At 48.5% G+C, this 20844-nt stretch overlaps 1 protein-coding gene across 3 annotated transcripts in view; it reads left to right on the top strand.

The window, feature by feature from the left end:
* HLCS (holocarboxylase synthetase) overlaps window positions 1–20844 on the top strand; it is a 940243-nt gene that overhangs the window by 749297 nt on the left and 170102 nt on the right. For all 3 annotated transcript variants that reach the window (XM_078656875.1, XM_078656873.1, XM_078656874.1), the window contains exon 8: window positions 19834–19994. In XM_078656875.1, coding sequence (XP_078513001.1) covers window positions 19834–19994 — 161 coding nt within the window. The remainder of the gene's footprint in view (window positions 1–19833; window positions 19995–20844) is intronic.

Consider the following 20844-nt stretch of genomic DNA (forward strand, 5'->3'; position numbering starts at 1 on the left):
CAATAAAGATATCTAACAAAAGATGATCTTGCATACATATCCATTAGCTCCTGATTAATCTTAATTAGTACACCTGCAGAATTAGAAGCAAGGCAATATGCCTGCATAGACTGTCTTCTAAATTTCACATAATTCATAGCCAGACCAATAGATTGAATCATAGCACCCATACATTGCTGGAATTGGAAAGTAATTAATTCCCGGAACCCATACATTGAGGCATACGGTGTGGAAACAAAAATGGGGTGGATTCATCAGGGGCGGAACTTGTAAAGCAGAGTTTGACAGTTCACTTATGCATTTATTTTAAAAAAAATCTGCTTCAAAGAAATTGGCTAGAAGGACAAATGGTCAGAAAATCTGTTCTAGCTTACTTATTTGGTCACAAAGAGGTTGCATTTTAAAATAGGACTGCTATAAAAGAATTAAATAAAAAATAAATTAGTAGGTGCCATTTGAATAATTATTAGTTTAATTACTCACACATAGATGAATCTTGAATTCCTACAGTTCATGCACATTTCTTACATGGGGTCTTTGAATTTAGTGAAAAACCGGCCTCCTAAGTATTTGTGAAATGGTAACCAGCTGTGTGGCTTTGCTTCCTTCCATTGCATTGGCATGTATGTGTTGGCTCCAGTTGGGTCCCAGCCAAGGAGAATCTGGCACATAAGATGGGCTGATGGCCCATTGAATTAGAGCTTTGTTTTGTGTCAAACTGGAAGTAAAAATATAAAAAGCCTCCTCACTGCCTGCAGGTTGCCGCTACAAAATAGATTGCAAACATGGAGCTGGTACTGCTGCCCTGGTGTCGGAAAATGACAACAGGAAATATTCAGCTTGTTTCACTAGGCCCAGAAATGGCTGCCGGAACCAGGATTCTACGAAATCATACCTCTTACCAGTACTGCACCCAACTGATCTAACACACTTTATCCAAATCCACTCTTCACTGTTTTCAAACCAACTGTATTATTAATTTCATTTACGTGGTAAACCAGAGGGAATACCAGAGCAAGTTAACAACTTACCACCCAATATGAGACCGGTTAAAATAAGCAGTCTTACTGCACACATAATAAACTCCTCTTAATATTGGCTCTTCACCAACCAAAGATCCATGATCAACAACGTACCTCCTTTCACACTCACTCTCCCCTGCATATTCAACAGGCCTAATTTTTTATGGTTCTCGACGCACCACACACAACACTTCCATTTTTTCATGTTCCACTTCAATCTTGGATGCACATTGGAATTTCTGAATTCCTCTTCATCTTCAATTTATTTTCTTGTTTCACTCGCATCTTTTGAGTTTCTTAGAATTTTTACCCTCCTTTCATTTTACTCTTAAACAAACTCATGCCCCTTGTCACTCAAGCTGCACACATACTCATTTTCAGTCGTGTTCACATTCAATACAGGTTGTGTAATCTTGTTTAAGTGTTCAGCATAATCATCAATTCACAGAGTCTACATATATAGGAATTTCTTCAAGCAAAGTGCCGAAGTCCTAAAGATACGGTGACAAAAACTCTTGCTTATGGAAAACACTAATAAAAACATTTCAAGATAGACTATGTGACAGTCAACTGGAAATGCTTCACATCTTCAGCTTATGATAGAAGATACATACACACATAATACTCTCGAACATTAATTATTTCATTAGACACACATTTTGATTATATGTTTTATTAGTAACTATCTGATATCTTTCCTAATCTGTAAATCTCATGTTTTCTATTTATGTTTGGTAGATCATTCACCCTGTGTAGGAGAAACAATTCCAACCATAGAAACTAAGCATATCATAAACCAACTGGAATTATTATCATTATCAATGAAACTATACTGACATTTTACAGCATTTGGTTTATGCAATCTTCATTTGAGGAAAAATATAAAAAGCAACAAAAGATTTTAAAAAAAGCAATCAGTACAAAATCAGGATTCATGCAAATTTTTCAGTCGATTATTTAGTCATAGGAGTCAGGAAATCCTATTATGTTAGTCTGGAAACCTAAGATACAAAACATAAATCAATCAACTCTTGTAAAGTTCATGTTCTCAGCTCAGATTTCATCAAGACTTCGCAAAAATTCAAGGTGTCTCTTTTTTTGGTTCGTCTTCAAATATGAACTTCCAACAATTTGTCAAATCATAAACTTCCATCTCTAACTCTTCATCTATATCAGTGTCTGTGCATGCTAAACAAGTCCTCTTAGGTGATGTATAGTTTCTATTTGCCACTCTTTTTCTCCTCAGTCTCTTGGCTACAGGTGACTCAATTTCACTATTCTCAAAATCAATTTCAGTTGTTTCTGGTTCTTCTTTAATTTATTCTGGTCTCATAGTCTTCCAGGGCAATCTTTTACTGCTTCTCACGGATACAGTTAATTTATCTCCTTGATACGTTTTCCCAGCCTCTGTTTCTTCACTTGTGACTACCTACTGCCTAGTTAGCTTTGGCTCTTTCATGAAAGCAGTGCACATCTAGAGACTTGCTGACATCAGTGTTTGCAGTGCTTGACAAAAGACGGTGCTGTGCTTCTAGAGTAGGCCAGGTGGAATTTTAAATACGCAGTTGAAATTCCTACATTTCTCAAAATTTCACATTACGTGATTTTGCATACATCTTTTTCAGTATGTGCTCAAATTATGTAAAAAAAAGTCTGGTGAGATGCCAACGGGAGACTGGTTCCCTCAGAAAGTGTCTTAGAGACATTTTTTTGCTCACACCAGTCTCTTACCAGTATCTTGTGAGACTTTTTGTACAAGTTGCACTCGTGCCCAGAAAAAGTCACATAAGATACCAACAAAAAAATCATAAAACCTCAATTTTACTCTAAATTTCACAAGAAAAATGGTGCAATTTCTCACCCACTCTTCTATAGATGAGTTGGGCAACCGACTATTTGGAAGCGAGCACAAGACAAATAATTATGAGTTTCTAGTTTGAGAAGTTCACCTTCTCTTTGTCTGTCATGTCTAAACATAGAGTACATCCGTAGAAGAAGAGATATGATTAAGTTAGAGATGAGCTACAATGAAGGCTTGGTGATATAAATAATGAGGAAAATTCCTCATTAGAAAATTGCAACAAAATAGCTGAATACTTTGCCAACAAGGTAACAAGAATCTATGATACCTTCCCTGTAGAAGCCCGTCTGGGTGAGTACGGGGTGTAATGGAGTTATTACATCTGTGGTAAAAACCCTCAATGTATTCTTGGTACCAGAGTTAGAAGAGCTAAAAGGCATAGCTATGGAAAATAAATCTGGATCCCCCGCGATCCGGCGCACCCTGAACAATTTATGATGGGTAGTAATTCTATTATGCCTTACATCTTGGAGCTAATTGCATGCTCCTTTCAGACGGGAGAAGTTACCCGAAAATGGAAGCAGGCAATAGTATGTCCAATAAAAAAGAAGGAATCCATAGATAAAGAGGTACTAGATCCACCTTCTCCCTATTTCGCTATTACCATTTGTTGCTAAGATTGCGTAAAAAGTAGTAAACATGCAGTTAACAAATCACATTCAGAAGAATAATTTACTGCACCCATCGCAATCGGGCTTTATAGCGGCTCACTCGATAGAATCAGCACGACTTATGGCTACGGAGACAATGAGACGATATGCGGATGAATAGGCGGATGAATAGGCGGCAATGATTCTGTTGGACCTCAGTGCGGCATTCAATACCGTCTCACATGGCTGCTCCTCAATTAGACTAGAGTAATGCGGTATTGGAAGCACCGCAGTGCGATGGATGGTATCGCTTCTTTCGTCAGCTTTCAAGTTGCCCAGCAATCACATCTATCAAAGAGTATACCTCAGGGAGTCCCGCAGGGCTCAACACTGAGTCCCACGTTGTTCAATCTATACGTGGGCCCATTGGCAGACCTGGTGGAGGAATACAATGTCAGTCGTGTAGTATGCTGATGACACTCAGCTGATTGTGATGTTGTCTCAAAGCAGTGAACAGAATACTCCTCAATTTTCCAAGTGTTTAGAGGGTGTGGACGCATGGATCTCAAATCACTGCTTAAAGCTGAATGGGAACAAACCTGAGGTAATGATTGTGGGCAAGGCCCCGAACATATGGACATCAGCCTGGTGGCCTGAGGTACTAGGCCAGCTACCTACCCCAAAACGGAGGTGAAAAACCTCGTAGTGTGGTTTGACTCCAAATTATCATTTGAGAGTCAAGTCCGTAAAGTAGCAGGGAAATGCTTTGGTACGTTAAAAATACTTAGAAAGGTCTTGGATCTATTGCAGACGAAAGCCGGGAAAACTATTGTGCATGTCTTAGTGACCTCCCAACTAGACTATGGCAAGTACTCTACTTAGGGGTTTCAAAGAAGGGGCTAACCAAACTTCAGTCGGTCCAAAATGCGGCTGCTCGTCTGGTACTGAGCCTCCCATGAAGAATATCTACAAGGAAAGCCTTGGCAGAGCTGCACTGGCTGCCGGTCGAGAAAAGAATTGTTTTTAAAGCCATGTGTTACTGTCATTGAATACTGATTAAAAAAAGTCCAAGATACCTATGTGTTTTAATAACACAATATGCTCCGTATCGGAATTTAAGATCCAGAGATAAGGCACTGGTTGCCGTACCGAGAATCAACAAAGCAAGAATGGGGGCACGCTCATTCAGATACCTCGCTGCTAAAACATGGAATACCCTACAGGAAGATCTAAGAAGGGAGTCTTGCAGAACTAGGTTTCGCAAATTTCTGAAGACTTGGTTGTTTGCCTCAGCATACTAGCACTCACCAAAGAACCTAGGTCTCATCAGCTCACCTGTCTTTCCCTCTTTTAGTTGTCTGTTTGGGCGCGGGGACACACCGGAGGTGTAACCATGAGCTTTACAAATTGATTAAATTAAATACATGTTATGCTGCAGATGGTACTCTTGGCTTCTGAACTGAAGAGTTGTAGGCATATTGTGTGGGCTCGTCCTGTGAGAAAGAATGCGGACGTCTCCCTGGATCCCGATACGGTGGAGTCTCTTGATGAGTGTGTGCTGGGATAATGTGTAGAATGCTCCGGAGAGGTTAAGGAGGATCAGAGCCACTGTTTCCCCCACGGTCAAAGAGGGTACTGATGTCGTTGGTGGCAGCGATCATGGCGGTCTGAGTTCTGTGGTTGGCGCAGAAAACGGATTAGGAGGTGTCCAGCAGGTTGATCTCTCCAGGTGTTTGGTGAGTTGGCTGTTGATTGCCTTCTTGAGGACTTTTGCAGGGAAGATACGCATGTTGTACAAGAAAATGCATCAATAAATGCTGTATATTTGGTATAAGTGAAAATGCACGTCTGTGATTTTAGAGTGTTGCATGTGGCTGTCAAAGGGCAGTTCACAGGGATCCCGGCATAGGATCAGACTTCAGGCTTTTCTTGGCATTGATTCAAGCAGGCGTTCCCTCGTGAATCTATGAACACTGGTTAGGGGCTAATTTTAGAGCAGTGGCTGCGTGGCATATAATACAGTTATTTCTGCTGCACGTGGAGCACTTTTATATTTTAATGGGCACTGGAACATGCAGTGTGGCCAATCCCGAGTGCAGCACCTTCTTAGGGGCATGGGCATGCGGCCTGTGGCTCCTGAGGGTACCAGCGGGAATCCTGACCGCCTGCGCTCCTCTTCAGCGTGGAGAGCGTGATCCCTCCCGGTCCCTGAACGGGGCAGGGCATCTGGTGCCGGTGAAGTCCTCGTTCTCCCCCATTCGGCTTGTTACATTAATCCTGAGCCTCAGTTTTCGCTCGTTTTTTTTCTATGTTTAACACTGAGCGCGGTGTCCTTTATGCGGGCGCTGTGCTCAGTGTTAAAGTTAAAAAACAAAAAAACAAACAGAGTGCAGTGTCCCTAAAGTGGACGCCGCGAAAAGATAAATAAAAAAGTGAGCGCCGTGTCCCTAGCGGGCGCCGTGCCGCGCCCATTAAATTGTATGTTTTTACTTTTCTTTATTTCTTTAAAGGGCCTAGCGCTGCAGCATCACGCTTTGTGGACAAATGAGAAAAAGAAAGTGCATACCAAATAATTTGAAGGAAAGAGTCTAACGCCGCAAGTAAAAGATCCAATTCCGGTGGGCGGGGCCAAAAACGCTCAGGGTGGCCAGGCAACCAGGAGGGATTAAAATGCCTCCGGTGCAGTCGTTACACTGTGTTTTGAATAATCGCTGACGACAAACGACAAGCACGAATGGAAATTGCAGGCGGAGCAGACACACGACTTCTGGAACCGTATTGATTCCAAAATACCCTCGCATGGCGAGAACAGCGCATGTGCGCTGCTATCGCCAGGCGAGACCTAAAAACCAGGCTGATCAAACAAAACAAGAATAGCAGATTCTTCAAAGTAGCATGATGCAGTTTCACTTGGGTGAACAGACTCAAAATGTAACTGAAAGACATAGGGTATGACAATTGACTGCTGTATTTGAACCTGCCTGTAAAGAAGGTTTGACAGAAAGGCTAGCCAAGCATGGGAAATGCAATAGGTCTCGCATTAGAAAAGTTGGAGCTATTGGTTTTGTAAATGACAATTTTTTTTAATGTGTTGGTCTTGAAAATAGCAAAATTAATAGCTTTGTCATTTACAATGCCAATACTTTAAACTTTTTCAAATGTGACACCTATAGCATTTGTCCGGGTAAGGCAAATTAGTTAAAACGGAGGCAGCTGAAATACATTATTCAAGCTGTAATGAAAGACAAGCTCTTGGCATTGCTGTGGGGAGGGGGTAAGGGGGAGGAGAAACAAGAGACACGGCCTGGCGGCCTTGAAAGTGAAAGTACAGCCGGCCGTGAATAATTAGGGGAGGAGAAATGCCTGAGGCAGAGCTCACAGCTTCAGATGCCTGTGGGAGGAGGACAAGCTCTTGGCATTGCTGTGGGGAGGGGGGGGAAGAGGGGAGGAGAAACGAGAGACACGGCCTGGCGGCCGTGAAAGTGACATGCCGGTTGTCAGAGCTTTAGTACACCGCTAAAACAAAAAGGAAAGAAAAGTTCGAGTTGGAGCAGTTGCTTTATTAAAAAAAGTTTGAGTTGGAGCCGTTAGGCCGTGTTCACCACTGTGGTGAGCACAGCAGGCCAAAGGAAACATCCACCCGCCCCCTCGGGCGCGCTCACTGTGCCGCTGCAGAGAACGCAAGGATTCGGGCGGATGCTAACTGAGAAGAAGTGTAAACAAACCGAAGCCTTCGGGCTGATCTCCTCACACCTTTTTTAATTCCCTTTAGTGTTTATGGGCCTTCTGTGTTGTGTTTCTGCAACACTTGCAACGCCCTCGCCCACAGCAGCACGTGACCTACTGGTTTCGCGCGTTGTTATGCAAAATACAAGCCCTGAAAAGGGGTCACGTCACTGGGCGCCCTTATAAGCAACAGGGGCGCTACTAAGAACTCGGATGCTGCCTGGCAAAGGGGCCATTTCCGTTCACTAAGGGGCATTTGCACGAACTCATTTTCCCACGACACAGAATGGGCAAAACCCGTTCATACATCTGGCAGTAAATTAATAAATGCCGCTAGTACACCAGATGCGATTTAAAAATGAGCTGTGTTGCACTTTGGGCACAGAGAGAACGACTGTATCTCATTTAAATGCTTCTTTTTCATTTCACAAAGTTTTCATTGGAAAGTTTTTGATACAGAACAATATATAACAATATCGAAAAATTAACTCATTTGCAAGTGTTTATAGCATATGGTACACAAGTCGTTCCACATATAATGCAAAGGACCTGTATCAAAGGTTCTGATATGTTTCTTTAGTAAGTGGTGATGTCTAAGTGCAAAAGGAAGTATTTTAATAACGTTTGGAAGACACGTTGAATTAAGACTACAACCAAGAATATCCAATGCAAAACCAGGGGTGGGGGCAGGCGGAAAGTGTAGATAAGAGAGCAGAAGGGGGTGGGGGTAGACAGGGATGGAGTGGTGGGCACGAATTTTAATGCGTTGCAATGAAAATCTTTGAGATTTAAAGCGTCGATGCAAAAGACACATTTAAAGGACTACATTAGGTGGCCCCCAAGGGCATTTCGCGAGGCATACATGACTATTTAAAAGAAACTGCACAATGAGACACTTGATAGAAAACAAGTCACACCGGGGAGGGTAACAAGCTCTTGGCATTGCTGTGGGGAAGGGGGGGAGGAGAAACGAGAGACACGGCCTGGCGGCCGTGAAAGTGAAAGTACGGCCGGCCGTGAATAATTAGGGGAGGAGAAATGCCTGAGGCAGAGCGCACGCTGGGGGATGCCTGTGGGAGGGAGGCAGATGGCTTTGATGTGCATGCGCTTTTCACGGGCACTGCATGGAATCGCCCCGATGGTTAAGCTCTGGTTAAGCCCCTTGTTAGAACCGGGCGTCTCTGGTTGGCAAAGGTAAGTACCTTGGCCCAAGTAGGGACCCCTCGTTCCGGTCAGGGCGACGGAATAACCCTCTGAGATAACCCCTGCTCACCCTCTAGGTAGCATGGCGCGAGCAGTCTAGGCTAAACTCGGAGACAATGTGGATAACATTTGCACTTAACACAACAGCAATTCCCAATCCACCACAAACTGAGACCACACAGGTAAGTATATATAAAATATAACTTTATCTAGTTTCAGCATGTAAATGAAGCAGTTGCATGATAATCACTTCTTTAGAACACATAGCATTTCTAGCTTAAAGGTTGCACGTAATTCTCTAGGATGGTACTTGTAAATAGGCAGTTCTGGTCATTCAAAACAATAGTCTCAGGTTCCACCTCATAAAATAGTCTCTAGTCCCTTAAATCAGCACTTAAGAAAATATGGCCACTGATTTGTACCTGTGATGCTCTCAACATGAGCAAAGAAAACAATCCCAGCGTATGAGCTATGCCAGGGAATCAAGCGCCGTTTCAACTCCCTCGCGAGGCCCAGGGACTCTTTCTCGTCCCCGGGGCAGCCTCGCGTCTTCCTGGGAATCAGGCGCACCACTGCGCACCAGCCGTGCAGTCTGCACGCGTCCCCGCCCCGGCCGGTCCCCTTTCCTCTCCCGCCCGCTCTCGACAATCCAACGAGCGGCGGGGGAGGCGGTGAAGCTCACCTGATGGAGGGGCGGCTGGCCAGGGGTGCGGGACGCTTCCAGGTCCCTCGGCGGGGTCGGCGCTCTTCCCCGGTCCCGGCGGTGATTTTGGGGAATCCTTCGGCACCTCCCGCAGCTTCAGCGGAGGCAGCCAATCCGGTCGCGGCCCTCAGTCGAGCCCCTCGGAGCGCGAGGCCGCCAACCAATGGCAGCGCGGCCTCGCCGATGACGCTCCGCAGGCTCAGCCAATCACGGCACACCACAGCTGATGACGCTGCGCCGCGCGGGCCAATCCCGTCGCGGCGTTAGTGAGGGGGCTCGGCTCCCTCAGCCAATGGGGTCGCGGCGGCTTCGTTCTTCGCCGCGGCCGCTCCTGGGCACGAACAGCAACTTCCAGGGGTGATCCTGGCCCCGGGCTGCGACGGTGATTTGGCGGCAAAGGGTTTTAAAGGGCGCTGGTCAGAACTAGACCCCCCTCTCGACCTTGCCACCACCTGGGAGCAGATTTCACGAGGGGAGGCTCCACAAGCCTCCAACCCTCACGATTAATGTGCCGATGAGCACACCGATCTCCTCCTCACGCTCCGCAGTCCAGCACCACGCGTCTCGGGGTCCCAACAGCACGATTTTGCAGCTGTTTCCTGGGATAGCTTTAGGAACCTTTAGCCCTGGGTTCCAAGCAGGAGGCCAGCTCTTCTCAGGCCCTTGGAGATTCAGTTGTAGACACAGCACACAGCAGAGTCTTGGCAGTTTCAAGTAGGCAGGGTCACAGCACACAGCAAAGTCCCTTTCTTCTCCTTAGCTTCCAGGTGGACAGCAGAACAAGTCAGCCCTTAGAGCACACAGCAAGGCAGTCTTCCTTCAGTTCTCTAGCTGTCCTCCTTCCAGCGAGGGTTCCTTCTTGCTTGCAGAATTTCAGAATCTAATTCTCTGCAGACAGGGGTCCTTTCCTTATACCCCCCAATGTCTTTGAAGTTCTTTGTGCATGGAGGCCCTGAGTCCAGTCTAAACCAGTTCTGGGTGTTGCGGAGCACTGAGGTGTCTCTGGCTTTCTTCTTCCTGTCAGCTTCAGGGCCAGTGGGGTCAGTTGACCACCAGGAGAGAGCTAATGTGGGGGAGGTAGGCAGGCACAGCCCAGCACTTATCTGGCATTCCTTCCTCCCTCCTCCCAAGCAGGCAGATGTGCCCTTTCATCCCCGGGAGGGCTCCGACCCTCTCCTCTGGGGCTCTGCAGCCCCTTCCTGTCACATCCAGACCAGGCAGACATTCCACAAACCCAGGCACACAGAAAGGTTTAGACAAGAGAACAGCCACTTTCTAAAAGTGCTATTCTCCAACACAGGATTTAAAAACACCCTTCACTAAAAGATGTGTCATTAAATTCTGAGTCCAGGGATATCTTTCCCTTATGTCCCATCTTGTTCCTATGGGGAGATAGGCTGGTATCACATGGGCCCAGCCCCCCTCCATGTTACTCTATGGAGCAAGATAGCCTTACAGCAGTGAGCACACAAAATGGCTGTAGCCCACTACCAGAGCATAGTACCTGCACTAGCACATGCTCTACCTTATCCATACACTGCACCCTGCCCAGGGGGGTACCTTGAGCCTTCCATAGGGGTGACTGATGTGCACAGACAGGGAAGGATTAGGCCTAGCCAGTGGGGACACTGGCCAGGCTGACATGGCAGTCACTGACTGCACACAGGCTCTGCGCGGGCAGGCCTGAGTCACCTTTTAAAAGCTACTCATGTGGGTGGCGCAAACTGCGCTGCAGGCCCACTAGTAGCATTTGTCATCACCAGCCCTGGCACACACAGTGCCCTCTACTAGGGACTTCGGGGTGATACAAATATGCCAATTAGGTATACTCAATCAATATCACAATTTACAGAAGGAGCACTTACACTCTGACACTGATCAGCAGTGGCAGAGTGTCCAAAACATCTAAATCAGCAAAAACGAAATCCAGCACAGCATCAAAACACATGAGTCAGAGGCAAAAAGATGGGGGAAGAACCACGCCAAAAGGTGTCAGGTCTAACACGTGTCCCCTCCAGCTGAAAGTGGGGAGAACTACCCAACCTCTTGGGAGTCCTCATCACTAAGGCGGAAGAATCTGGACAGACCGTCAGCGTTGGCGTGTTCTGTACCAGGGCGGTGCTCCACCGTAAAGTCCATCCCCTGTAGGGAAATGGACCACCTCAACAATTTTGGATTCTCACCCCTCATCTGCATTAACCATCTGAGGGGCCTGTGGTCGGTCTGAACACGGAAGTGAGTCCCAAACAGGTAGGGCCTCAGCTTCTTCAGAGCCCAGACCACAGCGAAAGCTTCTCTTTCAATGGCACTCCATTTTTGTTCCCTGGGGATCAGCCTCCGGCTAATGAAAGCCACAGGTTGGTCTCCTCCCTCGTCATTGATCTGTGAGAGCACTGCTCCCACGCCTTGCTCTGAAGCGTCAGTTTGCACAATGAACTCACTTGAAAAGTCAGGTGCCTTAAGCACCGGTGCTGTGCACATGGCAGTTTTGAGGGTGTCAAAAGCAGTTTGACAGGCCTCAGTCCAATTCACTTTCCTGGGCTGATTCCTAGATGTCAGCTCTGTCAAAGGGGCCACAATGGTGCCATAGCCTTTGACAAACCGTCTGTAATACCCGGTGAGACCTAGAAAGGCTCTCACCTCAGTCTGGGTCTTGGGGGGTTCCCAAGCCAGAATGGTATCAATTTTTGCCTGTAGGGGCGCCACCTTGCCGCTCCCCACCTGGTGTCCCAAGTACACCACCGATCCCTGCCCTATCTGGCATTTACTGGCCTTGATAGTGAGGCCTGCCTTCTGCAGAGCCTTCAACACTTCAGTGAGGTGTTGCAGGTGTTCCTCCCAAGTGGAGCTGAACACCGCAATGTCATCCAGGTAGGCTGCGCTGAATTGCTCCAGCCCTGCCAGTACCTGGTTGACCAATCTCTGAAATGTGGCGGGGCATTTTTCAACCCAAAGGGCATGACACGAAACTGGAAGTGTCCTTCTGGCGTTGAAAATGCTGACCTCTCCTTTGCCCCGTCAGTTAAGGCAATCTGCCAGTACCCTGAAGTCAAATCAAAAGTACTCAGGTACTGGGCAGCTCCCAACCGATCCACCAGCTCATCAGCTCTGGGGATGGGGTGCGCGTCAGTCTTCGTGACCGCATTGAGCCCACGGTAGTCCACGCAGAACCGAAGTTCTGGGGGGCCACCGGGGGTAGCAGCTTTCTTAGGCACTAAGACCACTGGGCTAGCCCAGGGGCTGCTGGAGGGCTCAATAACCCCAAGCGCCAACATCTTGGAAACTTCTTCCTTGATGCTAGCTCTGACCTTGTCAGCCACCCTGTAAAACTTCTGTTTCACAGGCATGCTGTCTCCAGTGTCCACGTCGTGGACGCACCACTTGGTGACACCTGGGGTCAGGGAGAACAGTGGGGCGAACTGACCCAAGACTTGGCGACAGTCCTCCTGCTGTTCTGGGGTCAGGGTGGGGGAGAGGACCACACCATCCACTGACCCATCTTGCTCCTTGACTGCCAGGAGGTCAGGGAGAGGATCACTATCCTCCTCCCCTCCAACATCTGTAGCCATGAGCATAGTCACTTCAGTTCTTTCAAAGTGGGGTTTGAGGCGGTTCACATGTAGCACTCTCAGGGGCTGCCTGGGAGTCTTCAGGTTAACCAAATAGGTAACTTCGCTCTTGCGCTCCACCACCTCATATGGGCCAGACCACTTGTCACGGAGCGCACAAGGCTCCACTGGCGCCATCACCCACACTTTCTGACCAGGTTGGAACTCAACCAGAGAAGTGTTCTGGTCATACCACCTCTTCATTTCCTCCTGGCTAGCCTCCAGGTTCTCTTGAGCGAGCTTCCTGAAGCGCTTGGTCTGGTTGCGGATGGCCAGCACATAGCTGAACACATCCTGAGGGGTTTTCCCACGGGATTTCTCCCACCCCTCCTTCACCAGAGCCAGAGGCCCTCTGACAGGGTGGCCATACAGCAACTCAAAGGGACTGAACCCTAAGGATTTCTGAGGCACCTCCCTGTAGGCAAACAACAGGCATGGCAACAAGACATCCCATTTCCGCCTCATGGGCTCCTCCAGGCCCATGATCATGCCCTTCAATGTGCGGTTGAATCTCTCAACCAAACCATTTCCTTGAGGGTGGTAAGGAGTGGTGAATTTGTATGTCACCCCACACTCACTCCACAGGGACTTCATATATTTAGAAATGAAGTTTGTCCCGCGGTCCGAAACGACCTCCTTCGGAAATCCCACCCGGGAAAAGATCCCCATCAGGGCACGGCCCACCACTGGGGCGGTGACTGTTCTGAGCGGAAGGGCCTCCGGGTACCGAGTGGCATGGTCCACCAAGACCAGGATAAACCTGTTGCCTTGGGCTGTCTTGGGATCCAGGGGCCCCACGATGTCAATGCCCACCCGCTCAAAAGGGGAGCTCACCACGGGAAAGGGTTGGAGGGGTGCCACGCGCTTCCCGCCACTCTTGCCACTGGCCTGACAAGTCTGGCAAGACTTACAAAAGGCAGAGACGTGCGTCTTCATCTGGGGCCAGTAGAAATGGGTGACAAGCCTGTGATAGGTCTTGTCTTGCCCCAGATGTCCTGCGAGAGGCACGTCATGAGCCAGACCCAGTAGGAAGTTCCTGAAGCGCTCCGGTACCACCAGCACACGGGCTGCGCCGGGCTCAGCGAACTTAGGCTCACTATAAAGTAAGTCATCCTCCCAATAGATCAAATGCTCCTTGGACCCCAGGCCTGCGGCCTGGTCGGCAGCCTGCTGCCGCACACCAATGAGAGAAGGGCACTCCTTCTGAGCCTGGCAGAATTCCTCCCTGGAGGGACCACCCTCTTGCTGCCACTGGGACAGCTCAGGCAATTCCCCTAGTTCGGCCACCTGCTCCCCTGTAGGTTCCAGGGCATCCCCTTCCGGGTCTGCCTCCTCCTGGACCGTGGGAACAGTGGGGGCTGGTTTCCCGCGCCCTCTACCCCTTCCTCTCTTGGCAGGTCCCTGGGCCATTGTTCCAGGCTCCAGCTCTGTTAGACCGCCCTCTCTTGCTGTCATTGCACGGGTGGACACACAGATCCACGCAGGCAAACCCAACATCTCCAAGTGAGTCCTGTGCTCCACCTCTTTCCATGGGGAGCTCTCCAGGTCATTACCTAATAGACAATCTACAGGCAAGGCATCACTTACTACAATCTCCAAAATACCGGAGACTCCTCCCCATTCAAATGGAACTTTCGCCAGCCTGCAGTAGCGCACTGAACTGTCAGCTGCCACCACAGGCCGGAGTACCTGGGGAACAATTTGCTCTTCAGACACCCACTGACACCTAACAGATGTCACGCTGGCCCCTGTGTCTCTCAGAGCCTCCACCACCTGTCCATTGATGGTTACCTTCTGCCCGTATTTCTTAGTGTTTTGGGGCAGCAAGGTTTCCTGGGCCATCTCTCGGTCTCCTAGAGAGACAAGGGTCATCAATGCTAACCCCTCCTCCCCACTAGAAATCAAATCCCCTCCCAAAGCTACACTGGCTATCGCCGGAGCTGGAGCTGGAGCACCAGTGGGTGCAGATTTCTTCTTTGGACAGTTTGGAGCAATGTGCCCCACCTCCCTACATGCATAGCAAGTGAGGGTCTTCTTGTCCTGCGGGCCCTTATGGGGCCAGGACTTCTTAGCCTTGGGGGGTTGAGACACCTTCTCTTGGGAACTACTTTGGGGCCCTTTAGAAGACTCCTTTTGATTACCCGTGTCCCCCCCACTCTTCTGCTGGGGACCCTGTCCACCTTTGGCTGGGGTACTTACCACCCCCTTGTGGACCCTGGTGCTAGTCCACCGGTCCGCCTCTTTAGCAAGCTCACTGGGATCAGTTAACTTACTATCCAAAAGATGCTGGCGCAGCTCTGGGACACACAAACTACTTAAGTGCTCCCTACTAATCAAGTGACACAACCCCACATAATCAGTAACTTTGCTGCCCTTCATCCAACCTTCCAGTGCACGCGTGTACATACTCACACACTCCACCCAAGTACTTGAATCAAGCTTCTTGAAGTTCCTAAACTTCTGGCGGTACTGTTCAGCAGTGAGCCCATACCTGAGGCACAAAGCCTCCTTCATGGCGGAGTAGGACAAAGCATCCTTTGCTTCTAAGGGTGCCAAAACATCCCTCCCAGAGGCCTCAAAATGCTTCCACAACCCTGCTCCCCAATTCTTCTCAGGCACCTCATTCATCTTTAAGGCAAGTTCATACGCTCTGAACCACGCATAAATATCCTCACCCCTCTGATAATTCTGTACCAGATCCTTTGGTATGTATACCTTACCCGCCTGTACTGGTTGTGCGCTGCCACCATTAGAACTGGACCCCCTCTCTTTATATTTGAAGTCCAACTCCTTCATGCTCCTCTCATGAGCCAATTGGAGCTTCTTTTCCTCCAAAGCGAGAGCATGCCTTCTCTCCTGTGCCGCTCTCTCCTGCGCCTCTTTCTCAACTTCCAGGCGCAGTCTCTTCTCATCGGCTTCCGCCTTGAGCTTCAAGAGCTCAATCTCATGGGCCCTGACTCGCTGATTCTCCTCTATTTCCTCTGGAGACATAACCCTACTGGAGTGGTCGCTGCCGGTCCTAGACCCTGGCTTCCTCACTGGCAATTCACTGGGCAAAAACCCGTTTTCCGGTGTGTCTCCCTCTCCAGTAGCAGCTTCCAGGTGACCATGTTTGGCCTCCCACCAGGCCCTCAGAGCTGTCCGTAGCTCTTCCTTATTTGCGCCGCCCCTCACTGGGCATTCAAGCTGTCTGCAGAATTTTCTCAGTTGCTCCTTGTTATAGGTGAGCAACTCCTGGACTTCAAATTCCACTTCCCCTTCTGCATTCATGCTTTGCGCGTTCTGAGACATGGTACCTCCTACCCTTTTTCAACTAAAAAGGTTTCACCAAAAATAAAAAATCCTGCGCAACCTGTTCCGCTAAACTAGACTAGTGATGTACAAGAAATCACTGCCGGTCAAGTGCAATTATTAGTTCAAAATCCGCACCGCGAGCCACCAATGTTAGAACCGGGCGTCTCTGGTTGGCAAAGGTAAGTACCTTGGCCCAAGTAGGGACCCCTCGTTCCGGTCAGGGCGACGGAATAACCCTCTGAGATAACCCCTGCTCACCCTCTAGGTAGCATGGCGCGAGCAGTCTAGGCTAAACTCGGAGACAATGTGGATAACATTTGCACTTAACACAACAGCAATTCCCAATCCACCACAAACTGAGACCACACAGGTAAGTATATATAAAATATAACTTTATCTAGTTTCAGCATGTAAATGAAGCAGTTGCATGATAATCACTTCTTTAGAACACATAGCATTTCTAGCTTAAAGGTTGCACGTAATTCTCTAGGATGGTACTTGTAAATAGGCAGTTCTGGTCATTCAAAACAATAGTCTCAGGTTCCACCTCATAAAATAGTCTCTAGTCCCTTAAATCAGCACTTAAGAAAATATGGCCACTGATTTGTACCTGTGATGCTCTCAACATGAGCAAAGAAAACAATCCCAGCGTATGAGCTATGCCAGGGAATCAAGCGCCGTTTCAACTCCCTCGCGAGGCCCAGGGACTCTTTCTCGTCCCCGGGGCAGCCTCGCGTCTTCCTGGGAATCAGGCGCACCACTGCGCACCAGCCGTGCAGTCTGCACGCGTCCCCGCCCCGGCCGGTCCCCTTTCCTCTCCCGCCCGCTCTCGACCATTCAACGAGCGGCGGGGGAGGCGGTGAAGCTCACCTGATGGAGGGGCGGCTGGCCAGGGGTGCGGGACGCTTCCAGGTCCCTCGGCGGGGTCGGCGCTCTTCCCCGGTCCCGGCGGTGATTTTGGGGAATCCTTCGGCACCTCCCGCAGCTTCAGCGGAGGCAGCCAATCCGGTCGCGGCCCTCAGTCGAGCCCCTCGGAGCGCGAGGCCGCCAACCAATGGCAGCGCGGCCTCGCCGATTACGCTCCGCAGGCTCAGCCAATCACGGCACACCACAGCTGATGACGCTGCGCCGCGCGGGCCAATCCCGTCGCGGCGTTAGTGAGGGGGCTCGGCTCCCTCAGCCAATGGGGTCGCGGCGGCTTCGTTCTTCGCCGCGGCCGCTCCTGGGCACGAACAGCAACTTCCAGGGGTGATCCTGGCCCCGGGCTGCGACGATGATTTGGCGGCAAAGGGTTTTAAAGGGCGCTGGTCAGAACTAGACCCCCCTCTCGACCTTGCCACCACCTGGGAGCAGATTTCACGAGGGGAGGCTCCACAAGCCTCCAACCCTCACGATTAATGTGCCGATGAGCACACCGATCTCCTCCTCACGCTCCGCAGTCCAGCACCACGCGTCTCGGGTCCCAACAGCACGATTTTGCAGCTGTTTCCTGGGATAGCTTTAGGAACCTTTAGCCCTGGGTTCCAAGCAGGAGGCCAGCTCTTCTCAGGCCCTTGGAGATTCAGTTGTAGACACAGCACACAGCAGAGTCTTGGCAGTTTCAAGTAGGCAGGGTCACAGCACACAGCAAAGTCCCTTTCTTCTCCTTAGCTTCCAGGTGGACAGCAGAACAAGTCAGCCCTTAGAGCACACAGCAAGGCAGTCTTCCTTCAGTTCTCTAGCTGTCCTCCTTCCAGCGAGGGTTCCTTCTTGCTTGCAGAATTTCAGAATCTAATTCTCTGCAGACAGGGGTCCTTTCCTTATACCCCCAATGTCTTTGAAGTTCTTTGTGCATGGAGGCCCTGGGTCCAGTCTAAACCAGTTCTGGGGGTTGCGGAGCACTGAGGTGTCTCTGGCTTTCTTCTTCCTGTCAGCTTCAGGGCCAGTGGGGTCAGTTGACCACCAGGAGAGAGCTAATGTGGGGGAGGTAGGCAGGCACAGCCCAGCACTTATCTGGCATTCCTTCCTCCCTCCTCCCAAGCAGGCAGATGTGCCCTTTCATCCCCGGGAGGGCTCCGACCCTCTCCTCTGGGGCTCTGCAGCCCCTTCCTGTCACATCCAGACCAGGCAGACATTCCACAAACCCGGGCACACAGAAAGGTTTAGACAAGAGAACAGCCACTTTCTAAAAGTGCTATTCTCCAACACAGGATTTAAAAACACCCTTCACTAAAAGATGTGTCATTAAATTCTGAGTCCAGGGATATCTTTCACTTATGTCCCATCTTGTTCCTATGGGGAGATAGGCTGGTATCACATGGGCCCAGCCCCCCTCCATGTTACTCTATGGAGCAAGATAGCCTTACAGCAGTGAGCACACAAAATGGCTGTAGCCCACTACCAGAGCATAGTACCTGCACTAGCACATGCTCTACCTTATCCATACACTGCACCCTGCCCAGGGGGGTACCTTGAGCCTTCCATAGGGGTGACTGATGTGCACAGACAGGGAAGGATTAGGCCTAGCCAGTGGGGACACTGGCCAGGCTGACATGGCAGTCACTGACTGCACACAGGCTCTGCGCGGGCAGGCCTGAGTCACCTTTTAAAAGCTACTCATGTGGGTGGCGCAATCTGCGCTGCAGGCCCACTAGTAGCATTTGTCATCACCAGCCCTGGCACACACAGTGCCCTCTACTAGGGACTTCGGGGTGATACAAATATGCCAATTAGGTATACTCAATCAATATCACAATTTACAGAAGGAGCACTTACACTCTGACACTGATCAGCAGTGGCAGAGTGTCCAAAACATCTAAATCAGCAAAAACGAAATCCAGCACAGCATCAAAACACACGAGTCAGAGGCAAAAAGATGGGGGAAGAACCACGCCAAAAGGTGTCAGGTCTAACACCCCTATATTCTCGCAAGCTCAATGAGCAAGCGCATTGACAGGCGAGACCTAAAAAAAGGTAGAGTAGACATTGGTGAAGAAGAATAGATCAAGAGTCGGGTCGCACAGGTATGTTTGAAGGAATTTGGAAGGATCAGAGTGAAGCAAAGGAGTTGTTAAGGAACACGGTCACTATGGAAGACCGACATGATGCACAGTAGCCATCTGGCAGCAGGAATAGAGCTAAGAAGTGGGCAGTTTGTCCCCTGTTGAGAGAAGGAGGAGAAAGCTTGTCAAAGGCAAAGGAAAATAGAATGATAAGGGAAATTGGTAATAAGTAGGAGGTTTATTTTATGAAGCAAAATAAGTGATAGTGAAAAGAAGAAAGCTGAATCAAGTGGTTTAGAGATAAACTAGCTGCTCTGTGGAGACCAAAGGTGACCGAGTGAAAAGAGAATACATTTAAAGTTAATTGGTAAAGGTGTAAGTCAGCATACTGCTGTGGTTTGGGACAAGGTAAAGATGAGTGTTCGGTGGTTAAGAAAAGCCAAGTTATTAGGAGTCACGATAGGGTAGGTATATTCAATGCAGAGAAAGAACTAAGGGCCAGACATATCAACTATTTTGTGAGTCATAAACTCTCTCCAATTAAGTAAGTAAACTTTATTTTGTATACACAGCCCCCTTTCCGTTAAGGAAAACAGGATGCTTTTGTTTTTTTAAAGTTTACTTTATTGAAAAGCAATCATGTCCTTGGTGGTCTGCAGACCCTAGCAGGCTACCAGCTCTGTGATGGCCACCAATCGGAGGCGGTCCAATTTGAGACTGTCCTCATTAATATTCCTGAGGTAGATAGGATTACAACCTACTCTGAATCAGATTTTACAAACCGAGTTCGAAATTGACTTAAAAAAGGCTGAGGCCTTATGCATTTCTATGTTTCTTTTGCTTAGGTCGTGGTGGTAATGCCTGGATCAGCCCTATAGGCTGTGCTATGTTCACATTGCATGTCTCCATCCCACTAAAATCTCAGCTGGGCCAAAGGATCGCGTTCATTCAACACCTGATGTCTCTGGCAGTGGTGGAGGCAGTAAAATCAATACCTGGATATGAGGTACATTATGATTAATATCTGTTTTCTCCATGTTTAGTTTTTCCAAGTGTCTATGCCCTTAGCTGTTTCACTTCCACTTATGTGTTCTTCTAGCATGTTGTTTATTTTACCATTTCTTTTAAGTTGCATTGCTTATCGACATATTCTAAACTAACTTTATGCTCTGGTCTGTTTATTGAAGTGGAGGCAGGTTCTCATGACTTCAAACTATCAGCAGTTTTATGTTTTTTTTTCTATTCATTACACTTGGGTATCTATTTAAAGGAGAGATAACACAAAAATAAACCACCCTTACCCAATCCCTTCCTATGAAACCTCCTTGGGCTCCCATTTTTTTATTTTCTAAAATGCCGGGTGGTCCAATATAATTAAGCTGACAACTGAGGAGGAACATCCTTCACTATAACCAATCAATATAAGATGTTTCTTGATAGTGATTGGAGAGGGTGGTGGAAAGTTGTGCTCCCTGGACCTTAGAAGACGAATATAAAGCTCATAGTTGGGGAGGAGGTCTTGTGGGGTTAGCAGGAGAGGAAAAGTTGTAATGCATGTTTGAGAGCTTTGACCTTCAATGTTGGTCATGCAGCCACTGTTCATTGTAATGAATAGTGAGTACTTGTATATACATTTTTCGGACCCAATGAAAAGCAGTAAGAGTTGAATCTTCCAGGAAGGACACACCGACAAGCCAATGATAAAAGTATTTATTGACATACAAAGTAGAAGTAGTCTGGGCTCTGAGCAGCAAGCAACTGCAAGAAACTTCCCAATGAACCATGCATAATCCAGGGTTATATATTGTAGAATGACTCAGTGTAGCAATGTGATAATACAACTTGTTATCACAACC

This window comes from Lissotriton helveticus, chromosome 8 (genome assembly GCF_964261635.1).
Source record: "Lissotriton helveticus chromosome 8, aLisHel1.1, whole genome shotgun sequence".
Classification (NCBI taxonomy): domain Eukaryota; kingdom Metazoa; phylum Chordata; class Amphibia; order Caudata; family Salamandridae; genus Lissotriton; species Lissotriton helveticus.